Source organism: Taudactylus pleione, unplaced genomic scaffold, assembly GCF_031769625.1.
Source record: "Taudactylus pleione unplaced genomic scaffold, aTauple2 ptg001314l, whole genome shotgun sequence".
NCBI classification, from domain to species: Eukaryota; Metazoa; Chordata; class Amphibia; order Anura; family Myobatrachidae; genus Taudactylus; species Taudactylus pleione.
Window position 1 is genome coordinate 4,095,714 of NW_028285714.1, and position 21,255 is coordinate 4,116,968.

Consider the following 21,255-nt stretch of genomic DNA (forward strand, 5'->3'; position numbering starts at 1 on the left):
CACATAAAATGGGCCTCTTTTCTTCCTACAGTTTTAACTACCTCAATAACATTTATTTCTAGTTATTTCCAATCAATTTTGACCACCTCACAATATTATTTTTTTCATCTAGTTAAGGCCAAAAGGTTGCATCTAGATAGCTTGCTGACTAAGCTAAGCGACACAGTGGGCGGCACTAACATGTGGCAGTTCAGCTTCCAATTTCCAACATGGATACAGTGTGTTATACAGTGTGGGTTGGATAGACCAATAGTGCACTTACTGTGACAGCAGTGTTTGCAGAGCGGGGTTGTTGACGGTGTCCTCAGTACATGGAATGGCAGTGCTGCGGTGCTGGTAGTGTCTTCAGTGCAGGGTACCAGTGGTGTCAGCAGAGCAGGGGTGCCAGCTGTGTCTTCAGTGCTGGTTTGCTGGCTGTGCCGGCAGTGCAGGGGTTGCTGACGGTGTCCCCAGTACATGGAATGGCAGTGCTGTGGTGCTGGCAGTGTCCTCAGTGAAAAGTAACGGCAATGTCAGCAGTGCCAGTGGTGTCTTTACTGCAGGTTTGTTGGCTGTGTCGGCAGTGTGGGGGTTGCTGATATTGTCCTCAGTATATGGAATGGTAGTGCTGCGGTGCTGGCAGTGTCCTCAGCGAAGGGTATCGGCGATGTCAGCAGTGCTGGGGTGCCAGTGGTGTCTTTAGTGCATGTTTGCTGGCTGTGTCACAGTGCAGGGGTTGCTAACAGTGTCCTCAGTATGTGGCATGGCAATGCTGCAGTGCTGGCAGTGTCCTCAGTGAAGGGTACTGGCGATGTCAGCAGTGCATGGGTGCCAGTGGTGTCCTCAGTGCAGGTTTTCTGATTGAGTCGGCAGTGCAGGGGTGTTCTCAATGCAGGGTGTCGGCAATGTCAGCAGAGCAGGGGTGCCAGCGGTGTCCTCAGTGCAGGTTTGCTGACTGTGTCAGCAGTGCAGTGGTGTTCTCAATGCAGGGTGCCGGCATTGTCGGCAGAGCGGGGGTGCCAGCCAGTGCATGTGTGCTGACAGTGTCCTCAGTTTTGGAGTAACGGCAGTGTTGGCAGCGTGGGGGTTACTGACTGTGTCCTCAGTACATGGGGCAGAATTGCAGGGGTGCCAGCAGTGTCAGAGGTGGTGGTGTCAGCAGCAGGGGATGCTGCCAGTGGGGGTGCCAGTGGTGTCAGCAGCGGGGGGTGCTGGCGGTATCAGGCTGCGGGGGATGGCAGGCACCATCTTCTTTTGCTTCCTGTGTGCATATTAAATGGGCTTAATGCTGATTGGCTGGGAGCTGTGACAGACGGCTCACTCAGCCAATCAGCATTAAGCCTGCTGAATACAAGACCCAACAGTGGCATCGCAAGGTTTTGCCTCTGGTGAGGGATCCGGGGCAGGCAGGGAGATCCGAGCTTGGCTCGGATTGCCCCGGATCCCCAAAATTCGGGTGGGTTTGGTTCACCCTCCTCCAGGGGTGCTCTGTCAAAATTAGGCAAAACTTCATCCTCCTGCTGTTGGATTCTCACGGGTTTTGGAATCTATAAAGGTCCCCAGTCATCAGCGCCATTTTCACTCCGGCTGTGGCTAGTGTACTGAACAGACGTGTCTGTCCTCCAGGGGTGCTCTGTCTTTGCTATGTCTATCCATCAAGGGCTGCTGTGTCCTCTAGGGGTGCTCTGTCTATCCATCAAATGGGCTGCTGTGTCCTCCAGGGGTGCTATTTCAGTGTATGGGTGCTCTGTCTGTCCATAAAAGGGACTGCTGTGTCCTATAGGGGTGCTTTGTTGGTCTATGGGTGCTCAGTCCATCCATAAAAGGGGCTGCTGTGTTCTTCAGGGGTGCTCTGTTGGTATAGGGGTGCTCTGTCTGTCCAAGGGTGTCCAGTGTAACAAAAATAAAAGCTGTAATAATAATATTAATAATATAATTAAAAAACATTTGTGCTGTACCCCAGTGTACTATATTTTTATTGTTTTTGCTGTGATGCTGCCGATCAGAATGCAGTGTATTATTCATACATGTATTGTGACACTAAGTGGTAGTGCAGTGTAATAATGTGACACTGCAGTGAATTATTAATAAAAAATATTGTGACACTAAGTGGAACCGCAGTGTAATATTCCTAAAATATATTGACACTGTAAATGGAACCACAGTGTAATATTCATAAATAATATTGTGACACTGTAGGTCATTGATACCACAGTGTAATATTTAAAATTGGTACAAATTGACATGTGTGCTGTACCCCACTTTATTCGTGTTTGTTTATATGGAGAACGATCAGTTGAGATGAGAGCAGTAACCACATACTAGTGCTGGAGGTGCTGACAGTGCCACCAGTCATGACGATACTAGTCCATCTACATCATCTACTAAAACCGATGCCCAAGGGCATACAGGGTTTAAGTCAAGGCATCTAAAATCAAAGAAACAATCTTTTACATTGGTAAAGAATAAACATCAAAGGGAAAGTATGCTGCAGAAAGACATAAAATTGGCAATATGCCTTTAACCTGCACGAAATAGCAAGGAAAGTCCTCTGATGATGTAAACACAAGTGAACATGCTGACATAGAAATTGAGGATGCTTCTGTGGAAGTACACCAGGATGAGGAGGATATTTGTGTAGCTGATGCTAATAAGGATGTTGATGATGAGGATGTTGTTAATGAGGATGTTGTTTGTGTAAATCAGGCACCAGTGGAGAAACAGTTTTTTCCCATGATAACAAAAAGCCCATTGTCATGTCTGGGCATAACACAAAAAAATCCACTTCTTATGTGTGGAATTATTTGTACCCAAATCCGGACAACAATTGTCAAGCCATCTGTAACCTTTGTAAAGCCAGAGTAAGTAGAGGTAGGGAAGGTATTTATTACAATAGGGATAGGTGTAAATTAGCAGCTAAAAATTGGATCTAAGGATAGTCACAATGCTACCTAGCTCTCACTATATCTACATTAATGGGCATAGTGAGTGTAAAAAAACAGGGGGGGATGCAGTTGTGTGCAGGGAAGTCATAAGTTCACCTTCCTAAATGGAAGGTTGTGGTTGTCCAGGGGTTAAAGAAAAAAACATTCAATCATAAGGAATGTCTGCAAGGATGCTGTATGTAGTTCTGGGTTGTTGCACTCTGGAGGGGTGGAGTCCCATGCCCTCTCATTGCTCTCATTGTATCCATGTAAATTAGGGGAATTAGGATAGACCCCTATATACCAGCAGCTTCCAATTACAGCAAGTGTGTGCAGGGTTCCTATGACTACCTATTGAAGTAGAGGTAGGGACCTTAACCATCTAGGAACCGCCTCCTTGTTACATTGTCTTCAGTGCATCCATCAAAAACGTTTTTGCAAAAATCAGACTCTTTGGCTAAAAAAGTAACAACAAGCAGTCCAGCGTCAGCTAGCTCCCTTTGCTAGTTCCAAGCACCTGCCATCTTCACCACCAACACCTTCATCAACAATATCCTCAATCATGAAGCCCCCACAAAACAAGCTACCAATGGGCAGCTGAGATTGCTGGCAATGATCTCTACATGCTCAAACTGGTTTTACAGAGGCAAGATGTTGTCGCCATCATCATCCGATTCCTCATTATCAGTGTGTACATCATCACACAATATTAATTTGTCCCCGCTGGAATCCACCATTACAGGTGCTTCTGTAATTATTGGACATAATTGGCACTAAAGGTCTTCCTCATAGAATTTGTAGTTCATTTTGATGGATGTCATCTTTTCCAAATTTTGATGAAGTAGCCTCCTACGCCGATCACTGAAAAGGTTCCTGGCTGTGCTGAAAACTCTTTTGGAGTATACATTGGAGGGTGGGCAACTCAAGTATAGCAAATCCAGTTTGTGCAAGGGCCTGTTTAATACAAGTCTGCCAGTAGTCAAGCAGACTGTCTGACATGCCTATTTGGATGCTATCATTACATTTTTTTTAATAGTCCTCAACCATACTTTGAATGGTGGCCATATCAGATGGTGTCATGGTAGAAGTCTCATTTATTATAGGCAATTCTTTTAGACCCTACCAGATGTCAAAACTTGATTGTGTTGACTCATCTGCATCACCAGAGGGTCTTTTGAGAAAGATTAGTTTTTTCTCAGCAGATGCACTTGCTCGAGAAACTGAAGGAGAATTCATTGCTGCATCGCGTGCCACTTCATCCGACAATTTGCTTACCATCAGCTCTTTGCATCTCTTCAGATATGTGGGCCTGATTCAGACCCGCTCGCAAGTGCTATGCACTTGCATGCGGGTCGATTGTTAGGCAGTGCACATGCGCAGTGTGCGTGAGCCCCGGAGCGAGCGCAAAAAGCACTTGCTTCGGTGCTCACTTCCAAAAGGGGCAGCTGTCGATGTTAATCGACAGCTCATCCCGTTTGAAAGGCAGGGCGGGGGGGTGGCTGGGCAAATGGAGGCGTTCCTGCAGGAACACCTGCAATTTGTGGGCGGCCCTACTGACAACACTCATGATATCAGTAGGTGGACTTCCTGCTCTATTAGAGCAGGGAGTACCGCAAGGGTCTCGTCGCAAGCCCAATGGTCTCGATGATCTTGACCATCACGACCATCACCTGGCCGCTCGCATAAGCTTTGGCCACACACAGCATTTCCTGCATGCCCTTTTAATTTAAAAAAAATTTCTGAACCAACAAGTTGCTTTTGTGGGCAAAACATTGGTCATATTGTTTACCCATGCTCTCCCCTCCTCCCTCATAAATTTGCTTGAATCAACCCTTCCTTTCCCTGCCTTCAATTACATACACACACCATCTCCCTCTGGCCTCTTAATAAATTAAACATATGTTTACTTATGTGCCATGTTGGAAGTTGAACTGCCACATGTTTGTGCCATCCACTGCTGCTGCTTAGCTTAGTCAGCCAGCTAGGTGCAAATTATGGACCTGAATTTTATTAAAATACTATTATGAGCTGTATGTGGTCAAAATTGACCGGAAACTAGTGGAAATTAATGTTATTGAGGTTAATAATACTGTAGGAACAAAAAAATCCTACATTTTGTGATTTTAAAAGTTTTTATAAATTTTTGAGAAAAAAAAGACAGATCCAAAACCAAAATATGCAAGGGCGGTATTGGCAAAACCAAATCCAGATCTGAAACACGAAGGAGATACAGATACAAAACCAAAATATGAGGTTCGGCGCACATCCCTAGTTATACTGTAATCAGTAAGTTCTGACATCAAAAATCATGTACTGTACGATATGTGATAATGCACCCCTCTGTGAAATAACGATGCTACTAACATACTACTGTAACTTTAGAGGGTTTTTTTCACTAAGGAGAGAAAATAAAAGTCAATAAAATAAGATACTAAAATTTAACATTGTTGCTGCATACTACAAAATTGTGTTACATTCTTACATCTGAGCAAAAGTCAAATGAACATAACAGAAAAGATATGTGCATGTACGATGTTGCAGTCTTGCATTCATATTCTATTATGGAAATATATATATATATATATATATATATATATACAGTATATATATATATATATATATATATATATATACACCTGACACACACAGTTTTGCACAAAACATAAAAACATATATATAAACGACATGCTTATTAGTACATTGTATAAGCATGAGCGCTGATTTTGAGTCAGACTGTTCTCTGTGCACACAGCACATCTACAGATGTAAATGTATGCATATGTCTGCCCTATTCAAAGTCGTACAGAACTTGGCCAAATCTGTCTTTCCTTGAAATTGGCCATTTTGGAACAGCACCAGGGCGGAGTGTGGGAGTGTCATGGTAGTGTTGTAGGAGTGTATCTAAAAGTCAGTGAGATTCTGAGCCATGCGTACCTGGAAACCTGTTTCTGACAGATCTCTTGCACCTAGCATGGGGCTGGTGCAAGTGCAGACACTAATGATGATGGATGTGGCGGCTGGCGTAAAATCAATGGGTGTGCTACTTTCAGATGCACAAACGCTCACATTAGTCCTATGGAGCCTCACATTAGCATAAGGTAGGAAATCTGGCTTCTGCTGGTACCTACAGCCACTTTCCGTGTGATGCAGAATCAGCCCCTCTATGTGCACTTTGATGAGGAAATGAACCATTGAGGTTTAAATGTAATTTTAAGACAGCCGCAAATAGCTCACAGTGCATGTTTTTTAGAGGCTTGCATAGCTAAAAAAAAGACATTGTTGATTTAGGCATGTATGAAACCAAATATAGTCTGCATCATAATAATTGCTAAGTTTTGTCAAACTGAAATATACTTCCAGAACATTAGAACCAAAACACTGTCTAGCACATTTTCATAAGACATTAAAAAAACAGCTGTTTCTTTTTAATCAATGCCAATATTAAACAATATTAAAGACACTTACAATCTTTAAAACACATGGAAATAATTTATTTTAAAATTCAACAATCATTAATGAACATTTAACCATATATATACAGTCAGGTGCATAAATATTGGGACATTGACAGAATTTTCATATTTTGGCCTCTATTCACCACCACAATGGCTTTGAAATGAAACAAACAAGATATGCTTTAACTGCAGACTTTCAGATTTAATTTGAGGGTAATTACATCCAAATCAGGTGAATGGTGTAGGAATTACAACGGTTTCTATATGTGCCTCCCACTTTTTAAGGGGCCAAAAGTAATGGGACTATCAACTCAAAAGCTATTTCATGGACAAGTGTGGGCTATTCCCTTGTTATTTCATTATCAATTAAGCAGGAAAAAGGTCTGGAGTTGATTCTAGGTGTGACATTTGCATTTGGAATCAGTTGCTGTCGACTCTCAATATGAGATCCAAAGAGCTGTCACGATCAGTGAAGCAAGCCATCATTAGGCTGAAAAATCAAAACAAACCCATCAGAGAGATAGCAAAAACATTAGGTGTGGCCAAATCAACTGTTTGGAACTATCTTAAAAAGAAAGAACGCACCGAAGAGCTCAGCAACACCAAAAGACCCAGAACACCACGGAAAACAACTGTGGTGGATGACAGAAGAATTATTTCCCTGGTGAAGAAAAACCCCTTCACAACAGTTGGCCAAATCAAGAACACTCTCCAGGATGTATATGTGTAAAAGTCAACAATCAAGAGAAGACTTCACAAGAGTGAATATAGAGGGTTCACCACAAGATGTAAACCATTGGTGAGCCTCAAAAACAGGAAGACCAGATTAGAGTTTGCCAAACAACATCTAAAAAAGCCATTACAGTTCTGGAACAACATCCTATGGACAGATGAGATAAAGATCAACTTGTACCAGAGTGATGGGAAGAGAAGAGTATGGAGAAGGAAAGGAACTGCTCATGATCCAAAACATACCACCTAATCAGTGAAGCATGGTGGTGGTAGTGTCATGGCGTGGGCAAGTATGGCTGCCAATGGAACTGGTTCCCTTGTATTTATTGATGATGTGACTGCTGACAAAAGCAGTAGAATGAATTCGGAAGTGTTTTGGGCAATATTATATGCTCATATTTAGTCAAATGCTTCAGAAATCATTGAACAGCGCTTCACAGTGCAGATGGACAATGACCCGAAGCATACTGCAAAAGCAACCAAAGAGTTTTTTAAGGCTAAAAAGTGGAATGTTATGCAATGGCCAAGTCAATCCCCTGACCTGAATACGATTGAGCATGCATTTCACTTGATGAAGACAAAACTGAAGGGAAAATGCCACAAGAACAAGCAGGAACTGAAGACATTTGCAGTAGAGGCCTGGCAGAGCATCACCAGGGATGAAACCCAGCGTCTGGTGATGTCTATGCACTCCAGACTTCAGGCTATAATTGCCTGCAAAGGATTTGCAACAAAGTATTAAAAAGTGAAAGTTAGATTTAGGATAGTTTAGTTTGTCCCATTACTTTTGGCCTCTTAAAAAGTGGGAGGCACATATAGAAACCTGTTTCGTCTGAGACTGGAGGAGAGGACGTGATGGGCCTAAGTTGGGGAAGGAAGCGGAGACGAGGGGCCTGGATATATGTTCTCCTCATCCACAGGTCTTGAGTGTTGGCGAGACCAGGGCAAAGGTGTGGAGTCTAACCCACAGGATGGTGTTTGCCAGTGACCCCCCCAATTAGGATTTGGGCTTAGCTGCACCCCGTGAGCAGGTCGCGGTCCTTTGACCAGGTACCCAAGCCCTGCAGGGATAGAGACACTACACCCGTGGCCCAGAGAGGTTATGCCTGCTTAGGCACAAAGCAATTCCTTAAAAACACTGTACAGTAATACACCTTGACACGAGGATCAATAATAAGGATTACAAGTGGGGAGCGACTCACGGTTACTTGAGAATTCACCAGAGATAGAAGGCACACAGGTAGAGGTGGTATACGCTGTAGCACGGATGTTCACTGGAGACGTAAAGGCACACAGGTAGAGATGGTAACACTGCTGCACGGGTATTCACCAGAGATGTAAAGGCACACAGGTAAAGATGATAACACTGCTGCACGGGTATTCACCAGAGACGTTAAGCTACACAGGTAAAGATGATAACACTGCTGCACGGGTATTCACCAGAGACGTAAAGGCACACAGGTAAAGATGGTAACGCTGCTGCACGGGTACTCACCAGAGACGTTTAAGGCACACAGGTAAAGATGGTAACACTGCTGCTGTAAGGAAAATAGGAACCTGGACCAGGAACTCACTAAAGCACGCTAGGAGACAACCGTTGTTCAGGCAATTTCCTATAACCTGTGGAACAGTTTTATACCCAAGGGAACCCTTAGACAGGTGCACAGCATCAGCTGATCACGGACCTATCAGGGAGAAGGATACAGTCACATGGGCCGACTGTCATGGCGGCGCCCATGTCCGGACTTGCGATGCCAGACACCAGCCCACCAGGAAGCCACTGCATGTGGGGAGAATACTCAGCTTCTCCCCCGCCGGCGCGCAAGCTGCCCGATCACCCAGGATGACAGGGGAAGCTGGCGGCTTGGTAAGCGGGAGCCAATCCCTGGCTGAGCCCTGACAGTACCCCCTCCTTTAAGGGCGGGCACTGAACACCCATCAGGCTTATCTGGAAATCTCCTATGAAAACTCTGGATTAGTCGCGGAGCGTGTACATCAGAGGCTCTGATCCAGGCCCTTTCCTCTGGGCCATAGCCCTTCCAATCGATGAGATATTGAAGGGTGCTGAATCTGTGCCGGGAATCCAGGATCTTCTCCACCTCAAATTCAGTGCCTTGTAATGTCTTGACTTGAGGAAATTTAGGAGAACAATTCTGAAAACGATTGAGCACCAGGGGTCGTAAGAGAGAAACGTGAAAAGTATTTGAAATCTTCATTTGAGGAGGAAGTTCCAATTTATAACTTTGTTACTGGACTGATTATCTTAAGGATACGATATGGCCCAACAAAACGTGGTGCGAGTTTCATGGATGGGACTCTTAAGCGAATATTCTTGGAAGATAACCAAACCCTGTCCCCAACTCTAAACAGTGGAACAGCCAAACGTCTTCTGTCCGCAAATTTCTTGTAATTCCTTGAAGATTGCTTTAGGGATAGGTGAATTTTATTCCATAAAACTGAAAAGGATTGGATCTCTTGATTCACAGCCGGAACATCTATAGATGGAAGCTTCTGGAAATCTGGAACTCGTGAGTGTCTACCAAAAACCGTAAAAAAAGGAGTGGATTTAGAGGAAGAATGGAATTTAAAATTATGAGAAAACTCTGCCCATGGTAGGAGGTCCACCCAATCATCCTGGGAAGATGACACAAAGAGCCTAATGAAGGTCTCCAGCTCTTGATTGACCCTTTCCGTTTGACCATTTGACTGTGGGTGGTAGGCTGAGGAAAAGTTCAGTTTGATTCCACAGGTATTACACAGGGCTCTCCAGAATTTGGCTGTAAATTGAACACCTCGATCAGAGACTATTTCCTTGGGGAGACCGTGTAATCTGAAGATGTCTCGAATAAAAATTTTTGCTAATTGAGGAGTAGAAGGAAGGCCAACGAGTGGGATAAAGTGTGCCATTTTAGAAAAGCGATCCATGACCACCCATACCGTGTTATGCCCCTTGCACCGAGGTAATTCAGAAATAAAATCCATTGAGACGTGGGTCCATGGAGCAGCTGGGATAGACAAGGGACGAAGAGGACCAACCATCTGTCTACACAGAGTTTTATGTTGGGCGCATTTGATACAGGAGCGGACAAACTCCGTGACATCCTTCTTCATGGTCGGCCACCAGTAAGATCGAAGTAAGAACTGGTAGGTTTTGGTGATTTCAGTGTGACCCGCGAACAAGGATGCATGAGCCCAAACCAGCAATTTTTTACGTAAATTAGGAGGTACAAAAATTTTCCCAGGTGGCAGAGACACTACTTGAGTAGGAGCAAATACAATTGGGTCAAAAATGGAACGAACTTGAGAACACTCCTCCTCCTCCAAGTTAGTCATAAAGGAGCGAGATAATGCATTGGCTTTCTTGTTCAACACACCAGGACGAAAATGGAGTTTTAAATTAAACCTAGAAAAAAAAAGTGACCATCGTTCCTGCCTGGCATTCAACCGGTGTGCAGTTTGCAGATAGATCAGATTCTTATGGTCTGTAATAATCGTGACAGGAAATTTAGCCCCTTCAAGAAGATACCGCCATTCCTCCACGGCTAAACGCATAGCTAGAAGTTCTTGGTCGCCTATAATATAATTCCTTTCTGCAGGGGAAAATTTACGGGAGAAAAATCCACAAGGATGCATCTTTCCATCTTCAGCAGACTACCGCCCCTATTCCAACAGAGGATGCGTCCACCTCCACAATGAATGGTTTGTCTATTTGAGGCTGACAGAGAATTGGAGCTCTAGAAAAGGCATCTTTTAGGTTTTGAAAGGCTTGTACTGCTGGAACAGACCATTTAGAAAGATTGGCTCCTTTCCTTGTGAAGGAGGTAATGGGTGCTACCAGCATAGAAAAGTGTGGAATAAACCTCCTATAATAGTTTGCGAATCCTAAGAAGCGCTGAGTACCTTTTAAAGAAGTAGGCAGGGGCCACTCAGAGATTGCTTTTAGTTTATCAGGATCCATCTGGAGACTCCCCCCGGAGATAATATGGCCTAAGAAAGGTACTGAAGTTTGGTTAAACATACATTTGGAAAGTTTCCCAAAGAGGTGATGAGTGCGAAGGCGGAACAATACCTCCCGTACATGAAGACAATGGCTCTGTAAATCTCTGGAAAAGATTAAGATGTCATTGAGATAAATCACAACAAATTTATGAAGAATATCCCGGAAGACCTCGTTGACATAACCTTGAAAAATAGCTGGTGCATTGCAAAGACCGAAGGGCATTACGAGGTACTCGAAGTGTCTGTCTCTGGTATTGAACGCGGTCTTCCACTCGTCCCCAGTTCTAATTCGAATCAAATTATACGCACCACGCAGATCCAGCTTTGTGAAAACCTGAGCCCCTTGAACCTTGTCAAAAAGTTCCGAAATTAAAGGTAAAGGGTACCGATTTTTTATGGTGATTTGATTTAAGCCTCGATAGTCTATGCAAGGGCGGAGTCCACCATCCTTTTTCCCTACAAAAAAGAAACCTGCCCCTGCAGGAGAAGAAGAAGGCCGAATGAATCCTTTAGCAAGGTTTTCCTTAATGTATTCTTCCATGGCCGCGGTCTCTGGCACGGACAAAGGGTAAACACGGCCACGTGGAGGGCTTTTCCCGGGAAACAAATCGATAGCACAATCCCAAGGTCGATGCGGAGGAATTTATCTGCAGCTTGTTCACAAAATACATCACGAAAGTCTTGATAAGCCTCGGGCAACCCCGGCTGGGGGGAATGTTTAGGAGACTCAGGACGGAGGAACTTCTTAGCTGGGTTGGAAACCGTCGCCTGGTTACATACTGGAACGACCTTGGTCAAACAATTTTGGAAACAATGTGAACCCCAGGATAGGATTTGCATAGTATCCCAGTCGAAGACAGGATTGTGTTTTCTCAACCAGGGCTGCCCCAATACCAGGTCATAGGAAGATTCGGGTAAAACAAAAAATTCCAGCATTTCTTCATGTAGGCATCCAACTTGAACAGTCACAGGATGAGAGAGCAAAGAAATGGGTAGCCCTACCAGAGTTTTACCATCTAGGCCGGACAGTAACAATTTATTAGGTAGGGGAACGACTGAAACACCCAAGGTGTGAATCAATTTTTCCGCAATAAAATTACCAGCGGCTCCAGAATCAATTAAAGCGTGGACCTTTCTTGTCCTGGACTTATGGGAAAGCAACACTACTAGAAGACTCTCTGATAATTGGGATGGCTTGAGAATAACCCCCAACTGAATGCTCCCTACTTCAGTCAGGGTTTTGCAGTTCCCGCAAGTAAAGGACAATTTTTCAGAATGTGGTTAGGTGCAGCGCAATAAATACACAATTTATTTTGGAAGCGTCTATTGCGCTCTGCCGGGGTGAGTTTGGTTCTGTTGACCTGCATCGGTTCCTCTTCACTAGCTAAGGTGGGTATAGGCGGATTAACAGTAGAAGAACGGGCTGGTAGGCGTTCACCTCTTCCCCTACTAGCCCATCTTTCCCGGTGGCGAAGATCAATTTTGATGCAAAGAGAGATAACGTCAGCGAAAGATTCTGGCAAATCTCTGGAGGCAAGTTCATCCTTCATCCTCTCAGAGAGTCCATGAAGGAAGGACGCTTTAAGAGCTTCCTCATTCCATTTTAATTCTGATGCCCAGGTCTGAAACTGGACTACATACTGCCCCATGGATCGTATGCCCTGACGCACTTGGAGAAGGTCAGAAGATGCAGATGCAGAACGGCCTGGCTCATCAAAAATTCTCTTAAATGCTGAAACGAATTCCTCGTAGGTAGATACGATGGGGTCGGCCCGTTCCCATAAAGGGGAGACCCAGTCTAATCACATATGCCACTTTTGCCCGAGACGTGGGAAAGTTCTGGGGAAGACATTCAAATTGGATTTCACATTGGTTGATGAATCCGCGGCACCGCCTGGGATCACCGTCAAACCTTTCCGGAGTGGCTAACTGTAGTCGGGGTTTGGGGGTAGGAACCACCAGTGAAGGAACTGATGGAGAAGGTAAAGGGACTGCAGCCGGGGGAGCCGGGAGAATAGAAGCCAACGTGGTTTGAATAGAAACCAATTGCCTCGAGAGCTCCTGTAAATACTGAGCCACTTGTTGTTGCGCCTCTTGGTTGTCCATCCGAGAGGTCAACTCTTGTAGTGACCCAGTACCTTGGGATCCTGCAGCCTCCATTGGGCCTGAACAAACTGTCACGTCTGAGACTGGAGGAGAGGACGTGATGGGCCTAAGTTGGGGAAGGAAGCGGAGACGAGGGGCATGGATATATGTTCTCCTCATCCACAGGTCTTGAGTGTTGGCGAGACCTGGGCAAAGGTGCAGAGTCTAACCCACAGGATGGTGTTCGCCAGTGACCCCCCCAATTGGGATTTGGGCTTAGCTGCACCCCGTGAGCAGGTCACGGTCCTTTGACCAGGTACCCAAGCCCTACAGGGATAGAGACACTACACCCATGGCCCAGAGAGGTTATGCCTGCTTAGGCACAAAGCAATTCCTTAAAAACACTGTACAGTAATACACCTTGACACGAGGATCAATAATAAGGATTACAAGTGGGGAGCGACTCACGGTTACTTGAGAATTCACCAGAGATAGAAGGCACACAGGTAGAGGTGGTATACGCTGTAGCATGGATGTTCACTGGAGACGTAAAGGCACACAGGTAGAGATGGTAACACTGCTGCACGGGTATTCACCAGAGACGTAAAGGCACACAGGTAAAGATGATAACGCTGCTGCACGGGTATTCACCAGAGACGTTTAAGGCACACAGGTAAAGATGATAACACTGCTGCACGGGTATTCACCAGAGACGTAAAGGCACACAGGTAAAGATGGTAACGCTGCTGCACGGGTATTCACCAGAGACGTTTAAGGCACACAAGTAAAGATGGTAACACTGCTGCTGTAAGGAAAATAGGAACCTGGACCGGGAACTCACTAAAGCACGCTAGGAGACAACCGTTGTTCAGGCAATTTCCTATAACCTGTGGAACAGTTTTATACCCAAGGGAATCCTTAGACAGGTGCACAGCATCAGCTGATCACGGACCTATCAGGGAGAAGGATACAGTCACATGGGCCGACTGTCATGGCGGCGCCCATGTCCGGACTTGCGATGCCAGACACCAGCCCACCAGGAATCCACTGCATGCGGGGAGAATACTCAGCCTCTCCCCCGCCGTCGCGCAAGCAGCCCGACCACCCAGGATGACAGGGGAAGCCGGCGGCGCGGTAAGCGGGAGCCGATCCCCGGATGAGCCCTGACAAAACCGTTGTAATTCCTACACCGTTCACCTGATTTGGATGTAATTACCCTCAAATTAAATCTGAAAGTCTGCAGTTAAAGCACATCTTGTTTGTTTAATTTCAAAGCCATTGAAGCCATTGTGGTGGTGAATAGAGGCCAAAATATGAAAATTCTGTCAATGTCCCAATATTTATGCACCTGACTGTATATATATGTATATATATATATATATATATATATATATATATTATCAACCCTTTCAATGTTACGGTAAAATAAATACCATATAAATCAAAGCAACTGTCCCTTTGTATTCTACATACACCAACAACTGGACACACTTTGCAGGTAAATGGCTCATAAATCTCCTTATAGCATCACATTGCACATATATTGTACAAGATACTTCCTGTAACAAACTGATAGCAGTGTGCCTTGTTAAAGGTTTTTATTAGAAATGTGTGGGTTTGGTTCCCAGAGAACAGACAACAACCAAATTTATGGGTTCCGGTTTAAAAATACAGACAAGAAACCAAAACACGTCAGGGTGGTTTTGCAGAACAAAACCAAGAAATGAAGATGAATCTGGATACAAAAAAACAAAACTAAAACACAGGGGTCAGGGGTGCTCAGAGGAGGGGGAGCAGGTACTTTTTACCCGGGCCTGGGCCCCTCCCTCGCTACCACTACTTAGTTCGGGCAAGGAGACAGGAGGACTGGCTGCTGCTGTCACACTGTGTGCTGGGCTAGGGATAGAGACTGTAGCAGCAGTCAGTTCTCTCTCTCCCAGCGTTATATTGGGGCCGCGAAGATGTTATTCTTTTTTCTGTTGAAGGAGGGGGTCTGGCCACACCTCCCCATTATTGCCACGCCCCTTTCCTGTACCTGGGCCTGGCAAAGCTGTCGGCAGCCCTGACGTGGGTTTGTGCACATCTCTAGTTTATACTGTATATACTGGAGCAGCCTCTAAGAAAAATGTAACATTAAGTTTTATAGAGACAAATGCAAAGTTGAAAGCAAGTTGGTCATAAATGCACTCACATTGCATGCACAAAACTAAGGACCTGATTCAGAGATGGACGCAGTAGCTCAGCCACTGCGTCATTGTACGCAGCAGCTGTGCTAAATTATGCAAAAGCCGCAGGAGGCGTCTTAAGTAAAAAGGCTCTCACTGTTGGCTTCTGTATTCCGATGGCTGCATCTGATTATGCAGCATCAGATCAACTGCGTAAACATCAAACAACTGAGTAGCTTACAGGTTGCTCAGGATGTCTGGTCTGCATCTAAGGACACAGCCACTGGCTTCTGCAGGCCCAAATAATGAGTCCAACACACTCCCATATTCTGGAATGCTCCCTGTAACCGCCTCATCGCCCACCCCAAACATCAGCAGCATGACTCACTGATGTCACAGAAACAGATCTGCACATGCTCAGATCTGAAAACATCAAAGATTTACATACATAACAACTTTATGAAAATCTCTGAATAGGCCCTAAATGCGGAAATTCTCCCTTGGCTCCGGAGCATGTGAAAAAACATAGGATACATCAGCAAAACCGACTCCCCTTTGACTCTGCATCAGCCCCAAAATCTCCAACTAGGTTGTCCCAATATTTTATATTCTGTGCAGTTATGGGTGTGATAATGCAGTTTATAACTTCCAGGAAATGGAGGAAGTTACACTAATGTTTTGTCAGTAAATATATTATTCAGTGGTCCCTGGCCATTGTTCCCACTGTGTAGCCTTCATTGTGCTGATTCTGAGTGGGATGTACTGCTGATGTCTGACATAGTGAAGCAATTTTTTAACTACTTTGCATGTGTCTAAGTCACACTGTGCATGCTTCCAGATTGTGTGCGTACAGAGGGCCTGATTCCTTCAAGGATCGCTATTCAGCTAGAATGCACGCACCGCTTTTGCTAATATTAGCTGTGAAATGCAAATGTTTGCAATCGCATTGCGATCACAGCTTACCATAAAGACGCCCACTTCCCCTTACACACATCTGTATACTTGGGCAACATAGCGACATAATCGGTAACATCGGACCCATGCGGACAGTTAAGGCAGGTCAGACCTCACTCAGGAATTGCTAACATCAGTACATGCTATGAGCTCTCATGCTGCGTATGGTATTGCAGTGGATAATTTATGCACGCCCCTACAACGCTGTCCCAACGCACTGGCACACCTGCGTTCGTCCGTCCATCCCCCATCACCACCCACAAACAACACTTCCTGTCAATCAATGTGCTCTCGATCTGGTTAGCCTCTGCAAACGCAGTTCCCATCACAGCTGCTAGTTTGCACACACGTACTGCAATGCATACACAATGCAAATTAATCATCCGATTGCGTACGTCTTTTTCTACTGTGATCCTTGCTGAATAAGGCCCAGAGTCACAGTTGTGATTTGAGATGCATGGAGATAGTCCGTCTTATGAGCATGCTACAGGGGTGCACCTACTAATTTACAAATATCTAATCAATCAAACATCTGGCACCACTACTGTGGGCACTGCATAAGGGGCACCACTACAATGGGAACTGAATAAGGGGCACTGCCACTACTGTGGGCACTGCACAAGGGGCATTACCACTGTGGGCACTGCATAAGGAGCACTACCACTACTGGGGGCACTGCATAAGGGCACTACCACTACTGTGGGCTTTGCATAAGGGGCACTGCCACTGTGGGCACTACATAAGGGGCACTACCACTACTGGGGGCATGAAATAAGGGGCACCACTACTGAGGGCACTGCATAAGGGGTACCACTACAGTGGGCATTATATGTAAGGAGCATTACTGCTGTGGGCATTGTATAAGGGGCACTACTACTGTGGGCATTGTATAAGGGGCACTACTACTGTGGACATTGTGTATCAGGGGCACAAATGTGGGCATTGTGTTAAAGGGGCATTGCTGTGTGTCATACATGAATAAGAGACACTACTATGTGGTGCAATGTGAAGCAAGAATGTGCTACTGTGTGGCATAATTTGTATTGGGAATACTATTATGTGACCATGCCCCTTTCTTTGAGACCACGCCCCTTGAAGTCAATGGTGAGAGCCGCAGCATTACTAAAGGTTAGCTTGTGGTTCTCACCATTGACTTCAATGGTGGGAGCCTTTCAGTGGCTGAGAGAGGTGGAGGCTGACCTCTCTCAGCCAATGAATGCTCAGCCATGGCACTTCAAAGGGAAATGCCACGTCTGAGCCCATCATTCAGGAGGTACCATCCTTTGAGAATGGTACTGAGTTCGAGGGTCTGTGTTTTTCAGTTTTTTATTTTAAGAAGACCAAGGATGCCTACATGGAGAAGTGGACCGGTCCAGGTATTATAGGTGAGTATGTGTGAGTGTGTATGTGTGTATTAAATGTATACTGTCACAGTGTGTGTGTATTGTCTTTATTTTAACATTTCTTTACAGGTTAACTACAGGTACCAGCGGGCCCCTAATTCTCCACATGCTGGTACTTGTGGTACTCCAATTACCAGCATGCGGGGGAGGTTTGCTGGGACCTGCAGTTCTACTGGTAAAGACAATGTGTACACTTCTGTTTTTACACATATTTTACACTATCAACCTGGCACCCACCACCCATGGGTGCCGAGGATAGCCCTGTGCTAACAGCCCAGGTCTGGGGTGCCCCGGAGGGGTGGACCCCTTTATTGGGGGGGTCCCCAACTCCCCAAGGATCCCCGGCCTGGGCTGACTAGCGGTAAGGGGTAATGTTTCAGTCAGGGAACCCGTTGATAGGGTTTCCCTGGCTGTGGCATTACCCCCTGCTAGAACGGGTCCGGTGCTGGTTATGGAAATTACAGGGGAGCCCTACGCTTTTTTCTCCAGTAATTCCAGAACCAGGACTGGCTCAGAGCCTGGTGCTAGTTGCGTTAAGTACAGGGAAACCCTACACATTTTTCCCCTGTATTTGCACAACCAGGACTGGTTATGCAAAGTCCGGGACTGGTTGTGCTTTTAGGGGGGGACCCCACGTCATTTTATTTTGAAATTAACACTTAAGCTTTTCACACTAAGAACCTCATTCAGAGCATGCATCTCACTAATGTATGCATGTCAAATAGAACTGTTCATGCTGAAAATGAAAGCATGAAGCAGGTCGATTCATTTGGGGATTTGAAGTGCGTTTTGGAGTGGGAATTGTTGTTCGATTTGTACAGTTAGTTATGTATTTGGTTTTGTTCCTGTCTTTAGCTAGCATTGTAATTCAAAACCCATGTGTGTGAACACTAAGAAATAACTAAGTTAAACAATTCTGAAAGTCAGAGGCAGTTAATAAGGAATTGAATAATCTTCATACAGTACATGTATGTTACACATTAGTTCACAAAATTTATGTTTTTACTTACGGATCAGATCCAGCTCCATATATAGAATACTTGATTTCGCCCCAAAGTCCTGAATCCAGATCAGTTGCCTATAACAAATAATTAATTGGAATTATGTGCCATTCTTATTTATAATCATTAACAGAACACCCATGGTATTACTGATTGAGTCTCCCATATCCAAAATGCTTGGGACTAGGGGTATTTTGGATAATGGAATATTCCGTATTTTGGAATAATTGCATACAATAGTGAAATATCTTGGGAATGGGACCTAAAATCTTAAAACATAATGCATTTAAGTTTTATATACACGTATAATACAGCCTGAAGTTAATTTCATACTATATTTTTAATAATTTTGTGCATCAAAAAAAGTTTGTGTACATTGAACCATCAGAAAGCAAAGGTTTCACTATCTCAGTCATGTTAAAAATATTCTGTATTTCAGAATATTCCGTATTTCGGAATATTTGGATATGGGAGACTCAACCTGTATTAGCATTTCCTCTGTAAAGCAATACATACAATATGGAATGCAATTCAAAAAGCGAATGTTAATGTTCTAAATTTTCATTTTATAGCTGACACACTAAAAGTTTATACAGTAATTGAACATACATAGGTGTTGCAAATATAAAAAAAAACATGCCAAAGTGTCAACAACTTGTTTGAGGGTACCCCATAAAAAAACACTGAGTGGTGGCAGAAAAATAACTAAGAGTGACAATGATGGCATACAATTTTTTTTATTTAAGTGACCTAACATTGTCATCTCAGCTGGTGGCAGGAATGTTGTAGCATCTAAAATGTATTTCCCTCTATTAAAGTCTCTAAACATTGTTAGAAAAAATAACTTAGCTACAGTATGAGATTTTTTTTAAGCCCAAGATCCTCCATTTTGGCTGAAAATGCCCAGATATTGAACGGGCCACAGCAGCATTTCCTGCACGGTCTTACCAGGGTAAGCTATTTGCCATCACATCCATGAGTTTTTAAAACAAATTGGCACTAGTGTGCCTCTTCATGAAGCCAGTGATACAGAGAGTAGCCTGCCTGTGAATGATTTGGTGTTGTATGATAGATACTGCTGCCGCTGAAGGGCGATAGACCCACTCATGTAATCTTTATTTTGACCAGTTGGTACAATTGCATTTTGTAGGAGAAGAATAAACTCTCTCTTTTTTTTATTTCCAGTTTAGAGATGAGTGGGTTTGGTTTTCAGGTATCCGACGTGATTCAAGTTATCTTTATCTGTTATCTCCATGGGGCTCGAATCCCAAAACATGGCAAAACGTCATCTTCTTGGTGTTGGATCTAAAGTGTTTTGGATTGCATATAAAAGTCCTTCCCTCAAGTTTGTGCGCCATTTCATGCTGGAGATCCGATGGATAGGTTGTAGCAGACAGGGTTCTCTTGTTTGTTTGCGAATTGTATAAAAAAAACTTTAAAGAAGATAGTGTTTAGCAGCAGCTAAAAAGCCTGTAAAGTATGGGGCACTGTATGACTCTGTGTGGACTCAGGGAGGAAGCATTGTGTTCAAGGTGCAGTGGGCAATGAGTGCACATTGTGTGTACTTTTTGTCATTTAGGAGCACTGATGGATCTTTGGGTTATTTGTAAAAAAAAGACAAAACTTTTTTTTTAGTTTTAGTATGTGCAGTCCACCATCCATATCAGTGCTGTATGACTCGCACTGTGAAGTGGTTGTCATTTATTAACTGAAAAACTTTTGAAATAAAAGTTGTGTGTTTTCAGGGAAGGGTACTTGCACTGCAGCAGCTGCCAGTCATGATGATTCTAGTTGGTCAACATCTGCTAAAGCTGATACTCAAAGGCATAGAGGGTTTAAGACAGGGTGCCTGAAATCAAAACAATATTTCACAATGTTAAATAAAAAAACATCACCTCTAACAATAAAGGGAAAGTTTCTTGCTCAAAAATATAAAATTGACAACATTCTATACACCAGACACAGTTGCAAGGAATGACTCAGGCCTTGGCCTTTATTTGTGAGTCATGGTTCTGCAACTGCTGTCAGTCAGGCATCTTTTGTAACCTCACATGACTGTGCAACACCTTCTCACTCAGGGGTATATTTACTACAGTGCGGGTTTTTAGAAGTAGAGATGTTGCACATAGCAACCAATCAGATTCTACTTAACATTTATCTAGCACCTTCTAGAAGATAATAGCTAGAATATGATTGGTTGCTATGGGTAACATCTCCACTTCAAAAACCTGCAGTTTAGTAAATATAACCCTCAGAGTATAGAAGAGGTGTTAGAATTAAAACAGGGAAATCATTGCAGATAAACACTCAGAATGAAGAACAAACGATGTGTTTGGAAACATCACAAATCCCTGGCGATTCACATGGTGTCCACAGGTGTTTTGTGAGAGTGACATTTCTGATACTGTACTTATAGAGAAGCCTCTTCACACCATTTCTGCACCCTTTGCCAAATGTGGGAATGAGCAGCACAAGTAAACAGGCATCAGTGGAAACCATTCATGTCTGTGATAAGAAGACCATTGTCATATCTGGGCATAAGACCAAAAAATATACCT

General features: G+C 44.1%; 1 protein-coding gene across 1 annotated transcript in view; it reads right to left on the bottom strand.

The window, feature by feature from the left end:
* The window catches only part of CDHR1 (cadherin related family member 1), a 205,878-nt gene that overhangs the window by 39,367 nt on the left and 145,256 nt on the right, over positions 1 to 21,255 (bottom strand). The window contains exon 14 of the mRNA XM_088463117.1: positions 18,707 to 18,774. Coding sequence (XP_088319243.1) covers positions 18,707 to 18,774 — 68 coding nt within the window. The remainder of the gene's footprint in view (positions 1 to 18,706; positions 18,775 to 21,255) is intronic.